This window comes from Drosophila nasuta, chromosome 2R, assembly GCF_023558535.2.
Source record: "Drosophila nasuta strain 15112-1781.00 chromosome 2R, ASM2355853v1, whole genome shotgun sequence".
In the NCBI taxonomy this organism is placed as follows: Eukaryota; Metazoa; Arthropoda; class Insecta; order Diptera; family Drosophilidae; genus Drosophila; species Drosophila nasuta.
In genome coordinates, this window is record NC_083456.1 from 30,735,492 (window position 1) to 30,756,807 (window position 21,316).

At 36.7% G+C, this 21,316-nt stretch overlaps 2 protein-coding genes across 2 annotated transcripts; both read right to left on the bottom strand.

Annotated features, from left to right (window-relative positions):
* Positions 1-5,298: 5,298 nt before the first annotated feature.
* LOC132785940 (uncharacterized) lies at positions 5,299-6,390 on the bottom strand. Its single transcript, XM_060792274.1, has 3 exons — positions 6,281-6,390; positions 6,093-6,222; positions 5,299-6,031 (listed from the first exon to the last, which is right to left on the bottom strand). Exons 1-3 carry the CDS (start codon positions 6,347-6,349, stop codon positions 5,892-5,894), a joined length of 339 nt encoding a protein of 112 aa, XP_060648257.1. The 5' UTR covers positions 6,350-6,390; the 3' UTR covers positions 5,299-5,891.
* A 1,400-nt stretch (positions 6,391-7,790) lies between these two features.
* LOC132786563 (uncharacterized) lies at positions 7,791-9,229 on the bottom strand. Its single transcript, XM_060793120.1, has 4 exons — positions 8,892-9,229; positions 8,377-8,830; positions 8,196-8,325; positions 7,791-8,138 (listed from the first exon to the last, which is right to left on the bottom strand). Exons 2-4 carry the CDS (start codon positions 8,587-8,589, stop codon positions 7,978-7,980), a joined length of 504 nt encoding a protein of 167 aa, XP_060649103.1. The 5' UTR covers positions 8,590-8,830; positions 8,892-9,229; the 3' UTR covers positions 7,791-7,977.
* Between the last annotated feature and the right edge of the window lie 12,087 nt (positions 9,230-21,316).

Sequence of the window (21,316 nt, forward strand, 5' to 3'; positions counted from 1 at the left end):
AAAACTTGAGAACTTTGATTGCCATTGAGACAAATAAAACAAGTGCACACGTATGTATGTATGTATGTATGTGTTCCCTCTCCCTGCACTTTATGTTACGGATACCGAAACGGATTTCTTACAACGTTTTTTTTTTTTTTTAGGGCCAAAAGCGTTACAGCCGCCTCACAATAATAAACGTCTTGGCACCTATGCCAAAAGTTTTGGAGCCTTTGAAGCCTTTTGATGCATTTTATGGATTTCCTATTCACAGCAGCAATGCCTGCGCATAAGAAGCGTCAAACTGATGATGGAATTCGAAATACCTCTTAATTGAGAGTGTAACTTTGAAAGTGCTACGAACTCGTTTAGTTCAAGTTCCCTTTGTGCAACTCTTTAAGTGGGTATGCAAATAGTGAGCGAGTTTGAGTTTTGCACCTGCACTTCGTTTACATTTTGCTCTTTCTTGGCGTTTGCCCCGAAGGCCAAGTCTCCTCTTTCGGTTGAACGGCAAAGTGTATTTCATGCAGCTCTGCGTTTAATTGAATTTGCCAGCAATGGGATAGAGTTAGGTGCACTATAAGGAGAGCTGTCTGTCAGTCAGTCAGTCAGTCAGTCTGTCAGAATTACTCGTTTCGGCCACAGCAGGCGTTAGAAAAGACTTTTTAGAGACTGCTGGTCAAAGGCAAAAAGGTAAATGAAATACGATTTTTGATGGCAATTCTGATGGCAATAGCTTGGCATACGAAAAATATGCGACTGCGAAGACAGGTGTCAAAAGCAGAGCCTTGCCAATAAACTTGCACTTCGCGCCGAGCTGCGCTGTCAACTTTTGTGATTGCATTCGTGCAAGGAACAAAAAAGGAAGGCCGAATGTGATGCAACCACGACAAAGCATGCTTCATCCACCTCTTTTTTTTTATTTACACCTGCGTGTATGCGTATGTGTGTGTGTGTGTACACCTTAATCAAATACGCATGCTCATTAAACTTTTTCAATTTGAAGCCTTTGGCTGCCAAGTTTTGTGGTCTCGTGCGACGACTCATTAAAGTTGCATGGCAACAAAGTTGCCCACAACTTTTACTTTTACTTTTACTCGTTCTCATTCCTATTCTCGTTTCTCGTCTTGTTGAGCACACACACACACATTTGTAACTCACACCCGAATAAGTTGTCATAAATTCGTAGCCTCTGCATGAAAATGAAAACGAATTCTTGGGAACGACAATTTCATACTTATTTAATATGCAAATTAAATTATTGACTCACAGCAGCAATGGCAATGAATTAAAAGTTCAGCTTCGTCTTTCATTGATTCACACACTCACGTTTCTCAGAGTAAAACATTTGCACACTTTTCTTAAGTAAATGCAATGCAATCCGCTCTTAAATAAGCTCAGCTGCAAACTTAACAAATTATGCTGTTAAATAAGATGGAAATCGAAAGTAAGACTGGCAAATACCTCAAAGTGAACTAGGCGTATACTTTATATGAGTTATAGATATTAAATTAATAAGAGTTGGTTTACTATGCGTATACTTAATATACGGTAATGTAAAGAAAACATTCCTCAGCAAAGTTGAACTTTATATACTTTATATACAAAAAATGTAAAGTAAGCTTACTATGCGTATACTTAATATACAGTTCTATACACAAAATATGTACGAACAAGTCGTATATACTCTGTACTGAATTTTAGATTATACAGGGTACAAAAGTAGAGCAAATGATGGCGCACAAATCCGCTTGGCAGCGGCAGTTGTTCAGTCTGACATCTTGTCATCGCACTTGGGCATTTTAACCGTAATGAAAGCGCGCACATATGCTCGATGTGTGTGTGTCTGTGTGTATAAATAGGCGTGGTTGGGCGTTATAACCTGTCCCACACACACAGACACACACTCGCACACGTGCTGTTTGAGTTTGAGTTTCATCAGAGTTTTATGTGAGTTTGGGTCAGGTGCGAGAGCCGCAGTCAGAGCCGAAAACCAAGTCAAAACTATCACGCACATCCACATATTTAGGCCAGGTCGAGTGTGTGCTCGCTCTCATGCTGATGCTGGGGCTTGAGGTGGACAGCTGGATGGGATCCGGAGTCAGAGTCAGAGAGAGAGACTCATTTTGCCTGGCTGTGATAAGAAAGTGTCAACACAAACGTGACAAAGCTACAAATGTTTAATTTTTATAACTCTCCGCCTCGGTCTAGAGTGTGTGTGTGGGTGTTCGTTACTGCGGCGTGCCTTGCCACTTAACTTAACTTATTTGCGGTTTGGTGAAGGGTTCTTCTTCTCGTACGTCCTTGGCCAGGCCACATTTGGTCAGCTCTCTGCTTTTTTGGGCCGAAAATCACGTTTTTACCGTAAACATGTTGCAAAGTTCGCGGCCGTTTTATCTTTTGCCATACTTGCGGCAGCCAGCAAAAACCAAACTGAAACCAAACCAAACAACAAAACGAGCAGGCCAAAAACGTCAAAGACGTGTCGCGTTGCCTCCCAGCACAACGCTTGCTAAAATATTTAAATCTAGTTCTTAAACAAAGTAAAATAAAATAAAATGAAATGAAATGAAATGAAATGAAACGAAACCAAAATAAACAAAACAACAAACACACAACACTCATGCAACTTTGGTTTCTCTCGTTTAAATGTTAAACAAAAATATAAAAAAAAAGAAAATGACTCAAATTGAATAAACTCGACAGACAGATACGCTGACTGAAATAAATCAATTGTGACTGCAGTTTCTGCTTGCAAGCACTTCAAAAGCAGAAAAACACTTTAATTAATTATTATATATTTTAATATTCTATAACATTTGCAACTCCAAATAAATGCCAACAATTTGCTTCTCTGCACTCTGACATAGATTTGCATGGGAGATAGAAATGTGTGTGGTCTTTGTTTTGGCTAGCAAATAATTTAAGTCAAATCTAAATAGGAAACGAATATATTTGAAAGTGATGGACTTTAAGATATTCCATATTTCTTTCATTTCTTAATCAATTAGAGAATTAAAAACTTATAAAATAAAAATGAAATAACTTAAGTCAAATCTAAAAAGGAAATTAATGTATTTCAAAGCGATGGGCTTTAGCATTATTCATCATACTTGTAATTTTTAACAAATAAGACAAATAATATGTTAGTTTTAGGTTACTAAATGACTGTTAAAATAAAGAAAAAAGAAATATATTCGTTCCATTTTTTAAATCTAAAATATGAACTAAGTTTTGCATATTATATCCCTTAAAATAAATTGAAAATAAATATAATCATTCCATAAATATATTCAATCTAAAATTGTGAACTAAGTTTTCAGTTAACTAAACAGCTCTGAAATCTTTTTCATATACCATAAAAATGAAATAATTTAATATCATTTTTAAAAAAGTGTTTCCAAAGAGTTGTCTTACTCAATTTAATATACCCTTCGTTACTTTTCCAAGAGCATAATAAGCGTCAGCAGTCCAAATAGCTGCGAGACATGCGGAAAAACATTTCATTTCGTTTTCGAGCATTTTTCCTCTTGGCTAACTTAATTTCTATGCAAGTTTTTAGCTGTAAGGGGTGGAGGTGGCTTTATGTTTTCGGCTAAAATTTTAATGCACACACACACGCGAGTAACTTGAGTAAGAGAGAGAGAGAGTGCAGACACACATGCAAACATACGTAGAGAAAGAGAGAGTGAGAGCGGAAGAGAGAGAGGAACATACATTTGGGCATAATGAATGTGCAGCAACATTTTTGATGGTGCCCACTGACAACAATAAATTACTTTTGGCTTTAAACGAAAGCCATTAGCATAAAACTTGGCATCATCAGCGCGGCGCAGAGTTGAGAACAGAGAAGAGAAGAGAGAGAAGTAGAGAAAAGAGAATCCTCTGCTAGATCCGTGCATCATCAGGAACAAAACAAACTACGCCTGTAGGCAGTCAGTCAGTCAGTCAGTAGGCTTCCTTTTAACACACACGCGTAGTGATGTTAGTGCTGTTACACTGGGCGTATGCGCAATATTTATCTGGCTCTAATTTTAGCCAACAATTTGCCAGCACTTACATGATTAAACTACGTCGAGCTGCTGTTGGGGGGCGTTAAAGTTGGCAAACTTTTCAAATATGTGAGCCTTTTAATTAACTTGCCAGCACTTTGAGAGAGAGACCAAGCGAGCGCTCTTTTTTAATATACGCATCCTAGATGGCAGACAAACGCACACAAACACTCTCAAACACACACACACATACATATATTATGCGGATTTGCTTGCTCTTTGGACGGCTTTTTTATTAAGCGTTTCATAATTTCATGCAATAAACTTGCTAATTGCAAGCGCGTTGGCCTTTTTGCTCTCCTCATTTCTTGGCACTCGCTGCCGCCCTTTCACTTTACGCCAAGTGGACAACGGCAGCAAAGTCTTGAGCTTACCACAAAAGCTGCCAAAATGGCCAACAAACACACACAAAAAAAAAGAAGAGAAGAGAGAAGAAAGCAAGACAGCAGCAGCGCCAAGTGCCAGGGAATTAGTTGCCCCAAAGTGTTTTCCCGTTTTTAATATTTCCTAGAACTTGGGCAAAAAGTTTATGCTCGGCCACTTGGCCACTTGGCCAACCGGACACTCTCCACTTAGCCTCAGTTTCAGTTCCAGTTACACACTTCCAGTCTCATTCCAGCTTCAGCTGCAGACTCACTCTTCGCTTCGGTCACTTGCTCAATTTCCGCATTTTCCGTTTTTAATTAAATGAGCCATTAGATTGAGGCTGCAATGTATTGCAGAACCCAATGCATGCTTTCAACATTCACATGTGCTGCACTCTCAAGCACTGTGGGGAAAGGAGTTATAACTAATAATACTTTCAAATGAATACGACTTATTATGACACTATTTGTAACAAAATAAATAAACAATATATACAAAGAGACTAAATTATAGGTATGTTTTTCATTAGCAGAAAAATCATCTCAGTTATGGCACCAATCTAAATACATTTGGTGATGATATTTTGAATAAAATTAAAAGACAATATATGCATAGAATCAATAGCATAAAAATTTATTTTAATAAGCAAAGAAATCATTTGAAATTATAAGTCATAATGAATACGTTTTATTGTGATACTTTAAATAAACACAGGTCTATCTTTCATTAGCAAAGAAATCATCTCTGTTGTGGTACCAATCTAAATACGTTTGATGATCATATTTTGAATAAAATTAATAAGCAATATAGACATAGAATCAATAGCATAAATATTTATTTTAATATGCAAAGAAATCATTTGAAATTGTAAGTCATTATTCACAGCATAAATGACAACTTATATTAAGGACTTATTCCATAGTGCACTATACTAAACCCTCACCCACTCCTCTCTCTGTCTCGCTCTTATATTTATTTGTTGCTGCTGTTCGTCTGCTAAATTGCGCGTAAAGCCGGCGGCAACCAGTTTTTAAAGTTTAAAATTAATTTTTAGCCTGCTTTTGCATGGCTGCTCAGTGTTTTAATAGCTGTTAATATTTATGAACCGAAACTGTGCAAAAGTGCCAACAAACAAACAAAACAAACAACGCCAGCTGACACACACACACTCAACACACACACAGTCGACGGCGGCCCAACAATTGGCACGTCGAGCTTTTGGCGCAATGACCAGCTGCCAATATTTAATAATCGATTTCGATGCTGGTCGTCGCTCTCGTTGCTCGTGTTGTTCGTTGTTTGGGCCACGCGAGGCGTAAAGTGGCTTATAATTAATGCACGAGTGTGTGTGTGTGTAACAAATGCAGCAACAAAGCTGCCAAAACACCGCCAACTAATGTGGCGTATACGTAATATACAGTTTGAGCTCAACCATGTGAGTTGAACAACTTATTTACAGCTAATTTGAAAAGAATAATATGGGGTTTTGTTCGTTTAAATATCTATCTTATTATTGACTTTCGCTGGCACCAGCAAATAATGCAATGACATGCAAACGAGCAGCAGGAAATCAATCACAAATGCCCCAATTACCAATGTTCTCTGAAATTTCTGTTCGCGCAATATTTCCAAATCTGCCGAGGAATAAAATTAACATTAAATATTGCTAAATAGGAATTGTTTTACAAAACTTACATAGAATACGCTTCTCGCTGAGAAGTTCTTGTATTTCGAGTAACTTTCTGGAATTCCATTGCATGGTCTTAACCAATTTAGAGTCCATCAGGGAAGCGAGTGCTGACTCCACATCCGACACAGGCGCAGCCTAAGAGATGCTCAATATATTCACTACATTCCATACAGTTTTCCATTAAAATACGCACCTGCATTGGACTTGAGAAATGCAACATCACGATCACAGCAAAAACCGTTGAGAACCTTAGCAATTCCATTTTAATTGTAGACTGGCTAAATAAAAAGCAACTACTAAATGAGAAACAGATGTGGCAACTGATTAAATATGCCAACATAGGTGCGCTTCTTTAATGAGTAACAAAGCGTATTTGTTTACAAATTACCCCTTAAGCAAACAGCTTCGTAGACTAGGAAATGTCGGAATTTTATGATAGAATGAAAGTTGGTTAAACAAAGATCAAATCTGAAAGCAAACAAGTTTCTCTATTTGTTTGTACCCATTATATTGCACAATTACGGTGAGAAGCCTGAAAATACTTTATTTGAACAACCTGCAGTAACATCTTGCTAATATTTAGTATTATTTTCTAGTTGTTGTAGTTTTCTATTCTAATTATAAATTTGACGCTCGCATCTTTACCATGTTAAGGACCTATTTAATTGAATTTCCAAGCCAAGTGTTTGACTCGATTTTTCCTTGCTGCAGCCGCAGGTTAATGAAATCTACACTCTACTTTTATTAAGCTGCACTCCAAGTGCAGAAGTCTGCATAAGAACCATTGCTTTGGCTCTTTTTGCACAACAGGATATGCCCGATAGCTAGTACATTTGCTGCATTTTTCATGGCTAAATCCTTCCTGTTTGCAGGCTCTGCTTTGCCTTTGTTTTCCTTGGATTATCTTATTTAGTTATCAGAAAAAAAAACTGTAAGAGTTTGCAAGAGGGTTTGTGATACAATTTTTCATTTATGAAGTATCACTTTAAAATATAGCTTAAAGGAGAAAAACTTGCTTATAGCTGTAATATGCTCATTTTACCTTAAACGTGAGTCTAATTTACATTTACATTAAAAGAAAAGAATCTTTGATTTAAATAAAGTTGTTTTAAAAACTGCTGAAAATTTCACTATTTACTTGAATACTTCACTTTAATCTAAATTTTATATAATGAATATCAGCTAAAAGTAACTTCAAAGCATAAGCAGAGTTTTAATATCAAATCAGAATTGCTGTATTATACTCTAGATGAAGATATTCTAAGTACTGGTGAATTTTATTATTATTCAAATTTTAATTGAAAAACCTTTAATGAAATGTTATAATTTTAGTAACGATCAAAGTTTTCGTATTTCACTCACATCAAAGATCTTTTTACCATAACGCTTGTTCAAATTTGTAAAACATTTTTAAATTAGTTAAAGTTTTATTAACTTACTAGTGTTGTCGAATTCTTTTTAAAATGAATATAACTTTAATGAAGTTAAATGTTTTCATTTTATATTAAGCTTTTTGGCAAATTTATAGTTATTTTTAGGAGTGCAAAGTAAACACATCCTTGAGCTATTTTCAAATAAAGAAAATATTTATATTTTTTATATTAGTTGTGGCATACTTATTTTTCAACTCGTTTTTTTCTTTTCTTTTTTTAATTATTTCATTTCTTTTCTTGGTATTCATTGAAACAGGTTCAAAGCACAGTTAAATTTTTATTAAACAATGAAATTGCTTAGTCTAGTAATAATTGTATATAAATAATAATAGGTTTTGACAAATTTTCACATTTCATTGAACAGCTGAAAAACAGCTCAAAACATAAGCGTAAACTATTTTATTTACTTAAACTTAAAATACTCCAATCCACAGCGTTAATAATTCCAAATGTTTATTTATATTTTAACAAATGTGTTGGCCTTGACTTCGCAATAACAATTCTCCTCGTGACTTCCCTTTGCGTAGAAGTAAATACAAATCAAAATAACGATATCCAAGACCAACATAATCCGCATCATGTTAAACTGCAGCAGCTCCATCAGCACAACTTTCACCTCTGCAAAGAGAAGCATAATAATTAGAAAATACACATGAGTATAAATTAGATACTCACCTGCTTCATCAAGTTTAGTTTGCAGCTGCTGCAGCTCCTCGCTATCCACCAAAGCATAACGAAACCCAGGCAAACCTTTGGGCAACACAATGCGATCGATGCCTACCACAGATACATCTAAAGGTGCAGACTGAGTTCGTATTAGTTGCAGATGAATTCAATACAAATCAATCTCACTTACCTGCAGTTGGGTAACGCAGAGAGTTGTTAAAATTAATGCCAAGTTAAAGCAAGAGCTCATGATGCCTTTTGAGTGAATGGCAATAAACTGTTTTAGAATTTCATGGTGAATATTCCCAGAGAGAATGAGAACAGTTGGGTAAATATTTAAGCGCGATGTTAAGTCGCATTTTTGTTGGTTGCAGCCAAATAATTTACTCAAGTATAAACACATGTGTCGGAATTTGAGGTACTACGTTATAAGGTAAGTTGATCTTCCCAGTTTATGGCAGCGATGTGCTCGAGGGCTTTACGGTTGATGATGATGTTTATGATGACACGGGTTTTGTTGTGGTTGTCTGCTTTGCAACCGGCTTCAATTGCAGCAAATTACTAGTTGAGGCAACCGTTGGCTTAGACGTTGTTGTCGTTGTCGTCTTCACATCATCATCGATGCTCATGAGATTATTCAGCCCCTGCGAATGTACATATTGTTCACTCTTATGTGCTGGCAAAAAAAGGCTCGCTTCATATTACCTTTCGGAATTGTTGCCACAACTCATCCAATGAGTCTGTTGCCTGTTCCAGCGATACTTCCAATTCATTGCTAACTGCTGGCTTCCTGGTTGTAGTTGAATTGACAAGCTTTGTGCTGTCTCCGCCTCCAAAGAATTGAGTCAGCTCTTCAAAGTATAGTCCATTTACGCTCTGGCCAAGCAGACACAAGAGAAACGTCCACACAAACAGTTTCATCTTAAAGCTAATGCTAAACTCAGATGCTGCTACCACAAGTTAATTGCTGCAAATGTCTAATGCTTGTGCGACACGCTAGAGTTTTGTTCTATCCAAGCTAAATGGCAATGACACTAATTTCGAAACAGCTGTGCAATCACTCTGGCTAATCAGAGAGCACTTGAATTTGAATCCATGAAGGTGCCACAAACAGGTGACGCTTGTCCACATAATGAGTGTCATTTCAACTGAAGAGACAGAGAGAGAGAGAGAGAGAGAGAGAGGAGAGCGCATTTTCATTTAATTGAAACTGACCTTACGCAAAGCTAATGCTAATGTTGAGTGCAAAATATATTTATCTTTTTTTTTTATCACTCATTATACCCGCCTATTATACAGGCAGAAGGAGGCAACTCTAACACTATAGTTTATTTCGAATGTAGTACTATATCAATATATGTGTAGTATTTTGCGGTATATTATTTGATATAGTTTAAGAATAATATTGCTTTTATTAAAAATGGGAAGCGGGAACCTCTTCTTTAAATTGTTTAGTATTTTTGCAGTATATTATATGGTATATTTTTTAAAATAATACCGCACTGTTTCACTTGTATTAAAAATGGGAAGCGAGTATCTCTTTCTTTTTTGTTTGGTATTTTTGCGGTATTATTTGGTATATTTTAAGAATAATTCAGTTCTGTTTTGCTTTTATTCAATATGGGTAGTGGATATATCCCAGTCAACCACACTCAAATGCAACTTTCTTACTCGTTTAGTAGTTATGGGGTATATAATTTGGTATATTTTTAGTATAATACCCCACAGTTTTGCTTTTATTAAAAATGGCCACTGAGTATTTGTTTCTTACTTTTTTAGTATTTTTGCGGTATATTAATTTGGAATATTTTATTAAAAATTAGTATCTTCTTCTTACTTATTTAGTATTTTTTGCGGTATATTGATTTGGTATATTTTAAAATTTATCTCTTTTACTTCTTTCAAAATGGTTAGCGGGTATCTCACAATCGAGCACTCTCGCTTTCTTACATGTTTATCACTTATTAAAACATATTCTAAAATTGAAATGAAGCTAATCTCAAGCAGAGGTAATCTACAGCCAACTAATTGCCTTGACAGCGCATAATGGCTTTGATCTGCGGCAGACATATGCAAAAGATAATGCCAAATAACGACAGAGGGTGTTCAAAAGGGAGCTCGAGTGCATCGAATTGTGAGCATGAGAAAAGCATTCAGAAAGGCATTCATTAGAATGTGAGCGAGTGTGTGCAGCGAAACGTTTTAATTTAGTCAGAATACTCGTAAAGAGCGGCAAGTGGCAAGTGGCAAGTGGTAAATGGCAAGTGGCAAGTGTCCGTGGCTGACGGGGCGTATGATGCGAAAAAGGGGGGCGAGCGGAGTAATTGATGTGATGCTGGCTGCGATGCAGTGAAAGCGCGGATTTCAAGTGCATGCCAACCCCTGAAACCTAAAGCTGATGTATGAGTGAGTTTCAATTAATATGCAATTGCATTTTGAGCATCTCAAGTGCAAACGTCAGCACTGCGAAGCTCTAACAAAAGAGAAGATTCATGTGTGTGTTTGAGTTACGTTTAATTAAATGATTAGAGCATAACACCAGTGTCGCATGTCTGTGACATTGTACATAACAATGAAGACAGCTTATTGAACCTGATAGCTTTTGATGGAATTTGCTGAAGCAAATCAACAGCTCATAAGCTGCTCGCAAATATCTAATAAAAGCCAATATAACAGGGCCATCATAGTGATATCATGATATGGCCCGCAGCTCAGCTCAGCTCGCTGATCTATGATGGTGCTGCAAGTGTCACATAAATTACAAGCGGAAGCATCAAAATGCTGTCAAGAGAGAGGAGACTCGACTCGACTCGACTCGAGCTCGAACTAGACGAGAGACTCGTCTCGACTCGACTCTGAGTTGAGTTGAAAAGGATTTTCATTGCTGGCTGGCTGCATTGTAGCAAAGTCAGGTCCCAGAGTGTCGGCTTGGCGTTTAGTTTTTCGCATTGGCACTTTGTCTTCATCAGCGTTGGAGTGAAGAAGGTGGTTGAAAAGGGGGGTGGAAGTATGGGGAAGGAGTCTCAACTTGGTGGTCGCAACAAGCTCATCATCGCCATCGAAGGCGGGCATCAGCTAGCTCGTCGTTGTCATCATCGTACATTGCTATAAACATCAATTTAGCACCGAAAATTGGTTTTTTGATAGCTACACACACACATACACACAACACACACAAAGTCTTCACAGCTTCATAGCGGAGAGAAAAATTGTTTTTCACGTTAAGTGACAAGCGGCAAAAGCAAAAGCAAAACCAACAGCTTCGTCTTCTACACTTGGCCAGTAAATTCTGTCATGTTAAAGCATTCGTGTGGAAAATAATGACAGAGAAAAAAGAAAAGGAATAAAACACACAGCTAACTATCTAGGCACTTTATAAACCAGATAGGATTCATATTTATAAGCAATTAAATTTCTTTTTTGGTGATTTTCAAATAAATAAATTGACCCTGATGCATGACGAATCGATTGAGGGAAGCGATGCTAAGACAACTTGACAGCTTTAATACCCAGTTGACTATCATCAAGTCGCATCCCTTCGGCCAGTCATCATCATCGTCCTCGTCATGTGTCGAGCACTAACTGCAAATAAAAGCCAGATATACACACGGAGAAAAAGCAAAGTTGTAAAAGCGAATGCAAAGAGTGGAAATTATTTAAATTTATGCACTCAACGAAATAAAAGCAAAGCAAAGCAAAGACGAATACTGCCAAAGTGCATACCTGCGGGCTCTCTCTATGTGTGTGTGTGTGTGTGTGTATGTGTGTCAAGTGAAATTCGCTCAAATTTAATGCAAACCCCCAGCAAATTGTCATTAAAAGCGGGCACACATAAACAAGCAAGCAAACATACACCTAGAGAGTGAGAGGGAACAGGAATAGGGACTAAGCCATGAACAGCGACGCCATTTGCCCGGCCATATTTATGACGTGAACGACAAGACAAAATGGACTTCCGGGCGAGGACGAGGACGAAGACGAGGCGAGGAGATGGTTGAAGGTTTTTGCATTTTAATAGACTGACCCAAACGCTGTTAAAACCGCATGCAAAACGCGAAAAATACTACAGCAAACGAGTCAAACTACCATATGAGTGTGTGTGTGCGAGTATGTGTGTGTGTGTGTGTGTGTGTGTGTGGCATTTGCAATGCAAATTTTTCGCAAAGTTTAAAAATTTATGCCGCTTTTATGGCACCTAGCGGCAACTGGCGACCTGCAACCAGCAACCAACAAGCAGCAACCAGCGACCTGCGACGAGACCCCAAAGCAGACCTCGGACCAGACAAACAGCCAAAGCCAAAGCCAAAAGCAGAAGCAGCCACCGCAACGCCAACAGCAATAGAGAGAACGAACGCTGAGGAGACCAGGAAATTATATACTAAATAGCTAAATAATTTTTGGCATTTGCTATCCTCATTTTGGGGCCATTTCATTCTCAGCTCAGCATTAAATGCAAATTTATGCCTATTTGCAGTAAGCGAAACGAAACTGTAACGGAACTTCAACCAACGATTGTTGCTGTTGTTGCAATTGTTGTTTTGCCTGCTTGTTAAAATGGCATAAATTTTTCGGCCAAGCACTTTACTTCGTTGAATTCGTTGCCTTCTACTACTGACAGTAAACGGCGTTGACTCTTCGACAGCCTTATCAAAAGCAGGCCAGCGAGAGAAAGAGAGGAGGACAACAGGGCGCATGGGTAATGCCAAAAGTATTTCAAAACTATCGACTATTGCATTGTGTGTTCAGTGGAGCAAGTTGCAACCGCAAAGAACTTGCAACTTATTGTTGTTATCGCGCTTTGCACTTCTTTTTGCATTTCTTTTTGCCAAAAAGTTCAGCTAAGTTAAATTTATGACCGCATTTCTTTGCCAATTCGCAAAAGTGTAAAATGAAATGTCTCGTGGAATGCGCAGCAGCAGCCTGCGCCATCGAAAAACGAAACTGAAACTCGCACAAATAATTAGGCAACAAACAAGAATTGGCCCATTGCCTACTCTCTAACTGACTCTGACTCTGACTGACTGTTGTGTCTCTCTCTTTAGACCACACGCTCAGCTGACACGCTCAATGAAACGATTTATGTGCCGGACCATAAAGTTTGAGTCGAAAGTTTTGTTGCACAAAATTTGCTTTTTTTGTTGGCGCTTACCACTGCGTTTATTAGTTTGAGCAGTTTATTTGTACAACGTTGTCTTAAGTCGCAATTTGTGGTTTGTCGTTGGCGCACATAAATCCAGCAGCCACAGCAGCCGCTGCTCTCGCTTTCCGGTTGCAAGTTTTGGTCACAAACTCGCAAACTGGCAAATAAACGGCTGAGCCATAAATCCTAGTCGGCAATATAATAAAACCATAAGTGCAACATAGCTAAACATGACGTGCAACATGCACATAGATTGCACAAAAACTCACTTCTAATGTGCCACAGACCAACCCAAAAAAACAAAAAAAAAACACATCTCAAACAACAACAACTACGAGAATTGCCATATCGGCGACGAGGCGACGTGACATGGGCGTCGAGATAGAGGCGTGGCTAATGCAAATCACGTCGGAAGCAGCTGTGCAAATGTTGCGGAAATTGCTTGGCCCGTGGCACACATCCCGCCCACCTCCTTCCTCTTTCCCCATTGCTTCTCCTCCTTCTACTCGTCCATCAATCCTTTGCAGCATTTGTTGACTGCCTCTTTCCCTCCCTCTTGTAAGTTTTTATGCACTTGGCCCATGCATATTTTATCATTTATTTGCGCTCATTATGACATTAACAGGCCACTGCAACAAATAAATGAATAATTGAAACGTTTTCGTCAGCGCAGCTAATGAAATTCACAAATGAAATTACAAAAAATTATTATAAAATCATTCAAAATCAAACGCTTAATTATTAAGCTTTTATGCGCCCACTTTAAAGGCAGGCTTTTATATAATAATAAATATAACTATGGAGTAAGTAAAGAAGTTAATCAAATAATAATCAATCACTTCTTTCTTACAACAATTTTAATATTTTTTGTACCTAATCCAGCTCATCATACATAAACATATACTTAACATTTTCACCAGCTATACAATTTTAGAAAACTTTTATAATCTTAAGTAGTAGAAATCTAAATATGAAAATATTCTTATTAATAAAAATGCGTTCAATTATCTTATAACGTCAATTAGAGACTGAACAATGTAAAGGAGCTGTTTCTTCTAATATCAACAACAAAGAAAAAACAAGTAAGAAAGCTACAGTCGAGCGTACTCGACTGTGAGATACCCGCTACCCATTTTTAATAAAAGCAATATATTTTGCGGTATTATTCTCAAAATAAACCAAATATACTGCAAAAATACTAAAAATATACCAAATGGTATAAGTGGTATATCGATATAGTACCGCATTCAAAATATACCATACAAAAGTATTTCTGTAATAACTTCCACAATTTTTATCTGATCGCAACCAAATTTTCAGGAATCATAACTACTATAGTAGTTATAGTATATACCAAAATTCGCAACTCTAGCTTGTTATTCGATTTTTTTGATTTGCGGGGGCGGAAGTGGGCGTGGCAAAAATTTGAAACAAACTTGATTTGCGTGCAAACATAACAAATGCAAATTATAGTTCTATCTCTTATAGTTTCTGAGATCTAGGTGTTCATACGGACAGACGGACAGACGGACAAGGCTATATCGTCTCGGCTGTTGACGCTGATCAAGAATATATATACTTTATAGGGTCGGAGATGCCTCCTTCTACCTGTTACATACATTTCCTGCCGGCACAAGGTTATAATACCCTTCTACCCTATGGGTAGCGGGTATAAATACCCTGGAATGCTGATTACTCTATGCTATATTTTGAATATGGTAATATACATAATATACCAAATTAAGCCTTCAGTATATACTTATATATTATATTTAAATAATATGGTTTCATTGGAGATAAGTAACAGGTATCTTACAGTCGAGCACACTCCACTGTATCTCTTTTACTTGTTATTAAAAACATTTAAGAAAAATATAAAAAAATCAACAATCAAGTGTTTATACCTTAATAAATATGCATACATTGAAAAAGTCAAATTTGTCAATGGCAAGCAGAGTTTTCTATACAGTACTACGTCTTATTATTTCTATATAAATATAAACAAAAAAATACAAATAAGTACAAAATTATTTATATCTTGCAATTTTTAACACCATAAATACATATCTAATTTATTAATAGCAAGCAGAGTTTTGAATTGAGCTTATGTTTTCATAAATAAACACCAAGAATTTTTTTTTATTGTTATTATAAATATTCAAAATACAATACAAATACAAAATAAATAAATAGAACAGCAACATATTTACATATTTACATTATAAACAAAATACAATATTATTACATTAAATTTACTATCATTAAGACGAAATTTTCAATAGCAAACAAAGTTTTTCGTTGAGTTAATGTTTCTGGTTAATCTTGAGTATTCGTTTTCATTGCACGTTTGGATAGGTTTCGTGCAAACATCAGAATTGCTGGGCTCGGGCTGCTGTGTAATTGCTTTGTCATCGTTGAGTAAATCAGATTTAAAATCAACCAACGAGTCGTATGAGTAATTACACGGATTGTGAGTTATTTTTACTGCAGGTTGGCAACAGGCAGCAGCCAACAGCCGCAAAAACTGAACGCTGCCATCAACCGTCAGCGTTCGATTTGTGGCATTTGTGACAATGTGTGTGTGTGTGTGCGGGCAGCCCTAAATGGGGCAAGCGTAAGCCGCAGTCCCGAACTCTCCCTCCCCCTTCAGCCCCTCCCCCTTTTCCCTCAGCAGCAGCAGCACATCATTGCGGGCGCAACTCGCTTGTCATGCGTGACAAAAATCGAACACCGATGTCGGCGACAGGCGCAATTTTGGCTCTGCAATTGTAATTGCGTTAGGCCACAACAGCTGTATGTGTGTGTGTGTGTGTATGAGTTAATTGCTATGTTCGTTCACGTTCACGTTCGCATCACGACCATGTCAAATTATGTAAAATGGCAAATGTCCAATGGCGAAGAAGTCGAAGCGTTTTCAACGCACAATGAACTTATCGCCGGCGTGGACTTAATCAAATTTTGTAGCATAAAATGGCAACGAGGCAGCTTCAGCTTCAACTTCAGCTTCAGCACGTTTTACAAAAATCGCAGCATACTTTAGCGCACGCTTCATTTAGCTGAGCTCAGAGTTTGGAGTCAACGTTGACACACTTATTTAGTTGAGGGTGAATGTTGTGCGCTCTGGCTTGCCTTGGGACTTGCCTTGGCTTGTTGCACGCTTCGCATAAATCAATGGCAACGATCTTTACGTGCTTGCAGCTGCAACTGACCCTGGATGGCTGCTGTCAGTCCAGCCCACGCCTTGCAATCTTTATGGCGCATTGTGGCGTGTGTGTGTGTGGCATTAAAATGCATTTCGCTTTCAATTTGCCCGCACATTCGCGTAATAGTTTCATTAAGTGTTTTCCACTCTTTTTTTTGCAAACATTTCTCGACCACGTGCCACTTGCTTCGACCCTAATGCTTCGACTAATGCCGACAGACAGACAGACACATTCGACTGCAAATTATTAATATTATATGAAATGGCTTTCTCTCTTGGCAGTTGATTGGGCCACAGCTTATACTATATACATACATATGTGTGCAACACAATTGCTAATTAATAAGCAATTAATTACGTATACGCAAGGTGGCAATGTTGTGGCACTTTCGGACACTAATTGGCCACACAAGCAAAAATTAGCAGAGCATATGAATTAATCGCAATGTTTGCAATATCTGCAATCAATTAACTAACATGCCACTTGACAAGCTCTCTCTCTCTTAGTCTTTAATTCTTTTGTGACTTTGCTTGGTGGATTTGTCTTGTGTGATTCACTCGCATACATTGTGTGCAAATTGGAGTTGTTAGAAGAGTTCCATACCAAATCGATTCCAGTTTTTATGATATCTGTCAATAACGCCATAACGATGAGCGTTGAGAGAGAATGCAGAACGTAGTTGTCCATAAAAACTTTTGGAAAATCTTTGCTCATACGCACAAAATTCATTTATTTTATCGTTCTGTCCGCATCATATTAAGGATGCTTCAAAAAACAATTCACACACACACACACACACCATTACATACACACAGAGAAAGAGAAAGAGAGAAAGACACATCATGCACACACTCATCATGCAATGCGAACAAATTCATTAATTTCAACAATGGGCGAATGCCCCAAAACAATAAAAACAACAACAGCAACAACAACAAGAAAAAAACACGACAACAACGCGACCAACAACAAATCGGTGTTTCGGCGAATAAAAAACTGCAAAAACAAAAGCAACAGCAACAACAACAATAACAAATGCATTTACGAGTGTCATGCAAAGTATAAGATACAAAAAATTGCACAATCCATGCAAATGACACTAGGACGATGGAATACTCTAACTTGCACTAGAAGAGCACTTAAAATACTTTTAAATACTTAAAATACTTTTTTGAAATTAGTAAAATTAACAATCCAAATACTATTGGTAATGTGAGAAGTTGTTTATTGAAGTGGAATTATTAAGATACAATATTTAATCCATCAAAATTTCGAAAGAGATGCGCTGTGTTATTTTGGATGCCAGTAAAATCTTTAAGGAAATATTTAGCATTAACAAAATTAGTTAATTGTAAAAGTAAAATATATCTTATCCAGGTTTAATGTGTTCGAAATATTATAAAAAATTCCATTCTTAAATTAATTAAATTTATGTTAAGTGGTCACAACGCTCAGTCATATATCTAATCAAAAAAAGTAAAATTAACAATACAAGTGCCTAATACTTGTTTATGAAAGTCAATTAATAATATGGCAGAATAAAATCTGTAACTAGTAAAATTAGCATTACAAGTGAATTAATTTTGTTCAATTCTTGTTTTTTTCTTCTTCATATGGTGTCCAGTATATTCTTCAACTAGTCTAAGATTAGTTAGTGCAACAAAAGTGAATATTTATTGATTAAGAAAGTACTAACTTAAAATGGTCATATTATGAGGATATTTTATAATTTTAGTTGTACTTTATTAGGTTGAGTAATTGCCAGTAAAAGTTTTTAACAAAATTTGCTATTTCCATTCAATATTTATCAGTCATTCATATTAAAATATTTATGTTATATCATGCCACAGAAGGCTTTATAATTTCTTGTAAGTTCTTAATGAAAATATCAGGCTTTAACAATTCTAGCAAAACTGTTGATAAAAGTCTCTTAACAGTAATTCAAAGAAATCCATCAAATGTAAGTTCTTATTAAAAATATCTGGCTTTAACAATTCTTGTATAACTTTCGATAAAAATCTCTTAATAACAATTGAAAGAAACGCATAAGATACTTATTGCCATGCTAAATGTCAGTCTCAGCCTCTTATTTTATTTACATATGCATGTAACAAAATTATAGCTTGCAAGCCTTTGAATTGATTGCCAATTGAGGCATCTGCATTGACCTTCGGAAGTTAAAAAGTTCTTCAGTTGCATCAACGCATTCTAACAGCCTGGACTTAGCCCTTTCACTCGCTCCCACTTATTGAAGTGTGCGCACAGTGCGCATACTTAATGGCTGGAGTATTATGCTCGTCAGAAGAGCATTACAAAATGGAGCGTGCATTTGTGTAGCAAGCACACATACACACACACACATGCACACGTACGATTGCGACTACAATATACTCTCGTAGAGTTGGTTGTTTGCTGTTGGCAGCACCCAACGGAACCGAAACATGTGTATGGTTGACGCTTCGGGCGGCAAAAGCAAAGAGTCCCCCACTTTCCTTTACTCCCCCTCTTCTACTCCCGCACGCCACTTCAGCGTCAGCTTCAGCCTCATTCTCATGCCCAGGCTTTTTTCGCCCAACGAGCATGCAATGCAGCAAATGCGCTTGTCACTGCTGATCCTTTCAGCTGTTGAATTGCAAATTGTTTGTGTATGGCGTCAGTCATTTTGTTTTTGTTTTACGTTTTTTTGGTTTTTTGCGTTCATTTCCATTCTTTTGTTTTTCTTCATAGTTTCTAGCACTCACTCGCTCTCGCTTCTACACTCTCTTTCTCTCTCACTCACTGACAAAATGTCCACCCATCTGTCACTACAACAGCAGCTCCCAATTTGTTCCTCTTCATTTTGCAGTTACATGCAACAAATTTGTATGATTTTTTATGTTTTTTTGTGTTTTGTGTTTGTACTCCATGTTGTTCGTTTTGTTTTTTTGTGTTTTTTAAAATTGTATTTGACATGTTCTACAAATTTGTGCAACGAATTCACACGTTGTGCAAATGGTAAATGAGCTGCATCATTTGCCAATACAAATCATTTAATGCAAATCTTATCGAGAACACAACACGAGTTCTCTGAGGGATGACAGATGAGATTTTTACAGCTGTGATGGTTCAGAGATGTAATTGGAATGGTTTTTTTTTTTGGACAATATAGATTGAGGAGGGAATTTATATGATTAAATATATGAGAAGTGGAAGTTGTAGTATGAAAATATAAATTTGAAATACATTTAAACACATTAGTTAGTAAATATTCACTACATAAAATGCCTGAAGACTATTACTAAATATATTAAATACTTTTTTCTTAATATATTTGTCATAAGCCAAGAATTTGTACCATATTAATATAGTTTTTCTGTGTACAAACTTTGATATACGAGTAAATTTAAGCTACATCCGAAATCACTTAAGGAAAGTGTATTATTTTCAACTTTATTTCTTTGCCTCTTCTTTCCATCCGTTCCGAGTATTTTGTTGCTCTATAAACTAAGTAGTTGCTGGCATTATTTTTGTAGTTAATTTTTGCACACCAAGCGAGACTATCGCTGGTCATTTGCATTTACATATGCGCATTGCCCGCAGCAGATTGCATTTAATTAAATTTGTGTGTAATGCCAAACTAGCCGGAAAATGCAGTTAGAAAGTAACTGAAGCAATATATTAGATATAGGGAGAGAGAGGGGAAATCGGGGGGAAAAACGGTCAAGTGAAATATGCAATTCATATAATTTGTATAAATTTTACGAAATTACTATCGTATGACAGACAGCGGCAAATAATGAAATGCAAAGCACATTAATTTATTGGCACGTTTATCTGCTGCAGCTGCTGCAACTGCAACTACAACTGCAACATTATAAAAATTGAAAATCTGCATAAATATTGTTCACTCACACACTCAATTGCAGTGGTGTAATGTGTCACGTATTCGAAGGCCACAACTATGGCAAATACACGATAAGCGAGTGCCACTCTTGGCATTTGTTTTGCAACATTATTTTGTTGAAGGGTGCTGCAATAAAATCAAATTGCTAATATTCTCATTTGTTTATCTCCCGCTCGCATAATGAACGACAATCCTCGTTGTTTGCAAGGTGCAAATGCGAAAGTCTTTTGCGAAAGACTTGCTTTCCCTACAAAATGGCTGCATTAAAATTAATGCGCCGAAAAGTAGACTATTAAAAATGCAAAGCAAACTTTATTAGTGCACACAGCCGCACATTCCAAGTCGTGCTGTTAGTGTTTATGTGAGTTGATTTCATAAACAGCCAGCACTCGCTTTCTTCCTCTGCCCTTCTCTCTCTCACGGTCTTTCTTAACCTGCACAGAGACGTAGTTTGCAAAGGGAAAGCATAGGCAAGTAAGAAAGTTACGGACGGGTGTCGACTGTGAGATACTCGCTACAGATTTATAAATATCAAAATAATATACCGAATATATACAGAAAAGTTTATCAGTGCGATATTGACACTTTAATATACCAAAATAATATACCAAAATACATTTTATACTAAAAAATGTGTTTTTGGTATTCTGATTTAACAAAACAATAGCAAAACAATACGGTATACTAAATTAATATACCTAAAATATACTGAAATATATTTATAGTATATTGATACAACAAAACAAAAGAAAAACTGTATTAACATTTAAATATACCAAGATAGCATACTGAAAAAATACTAAAATGTTTATTTGGTATATTGATATATCCAAACCAAAGGCAAAACAGTTACGTATTATCATAAAATATACCAAAAATATACTGAAATGTATGTATGGTACAT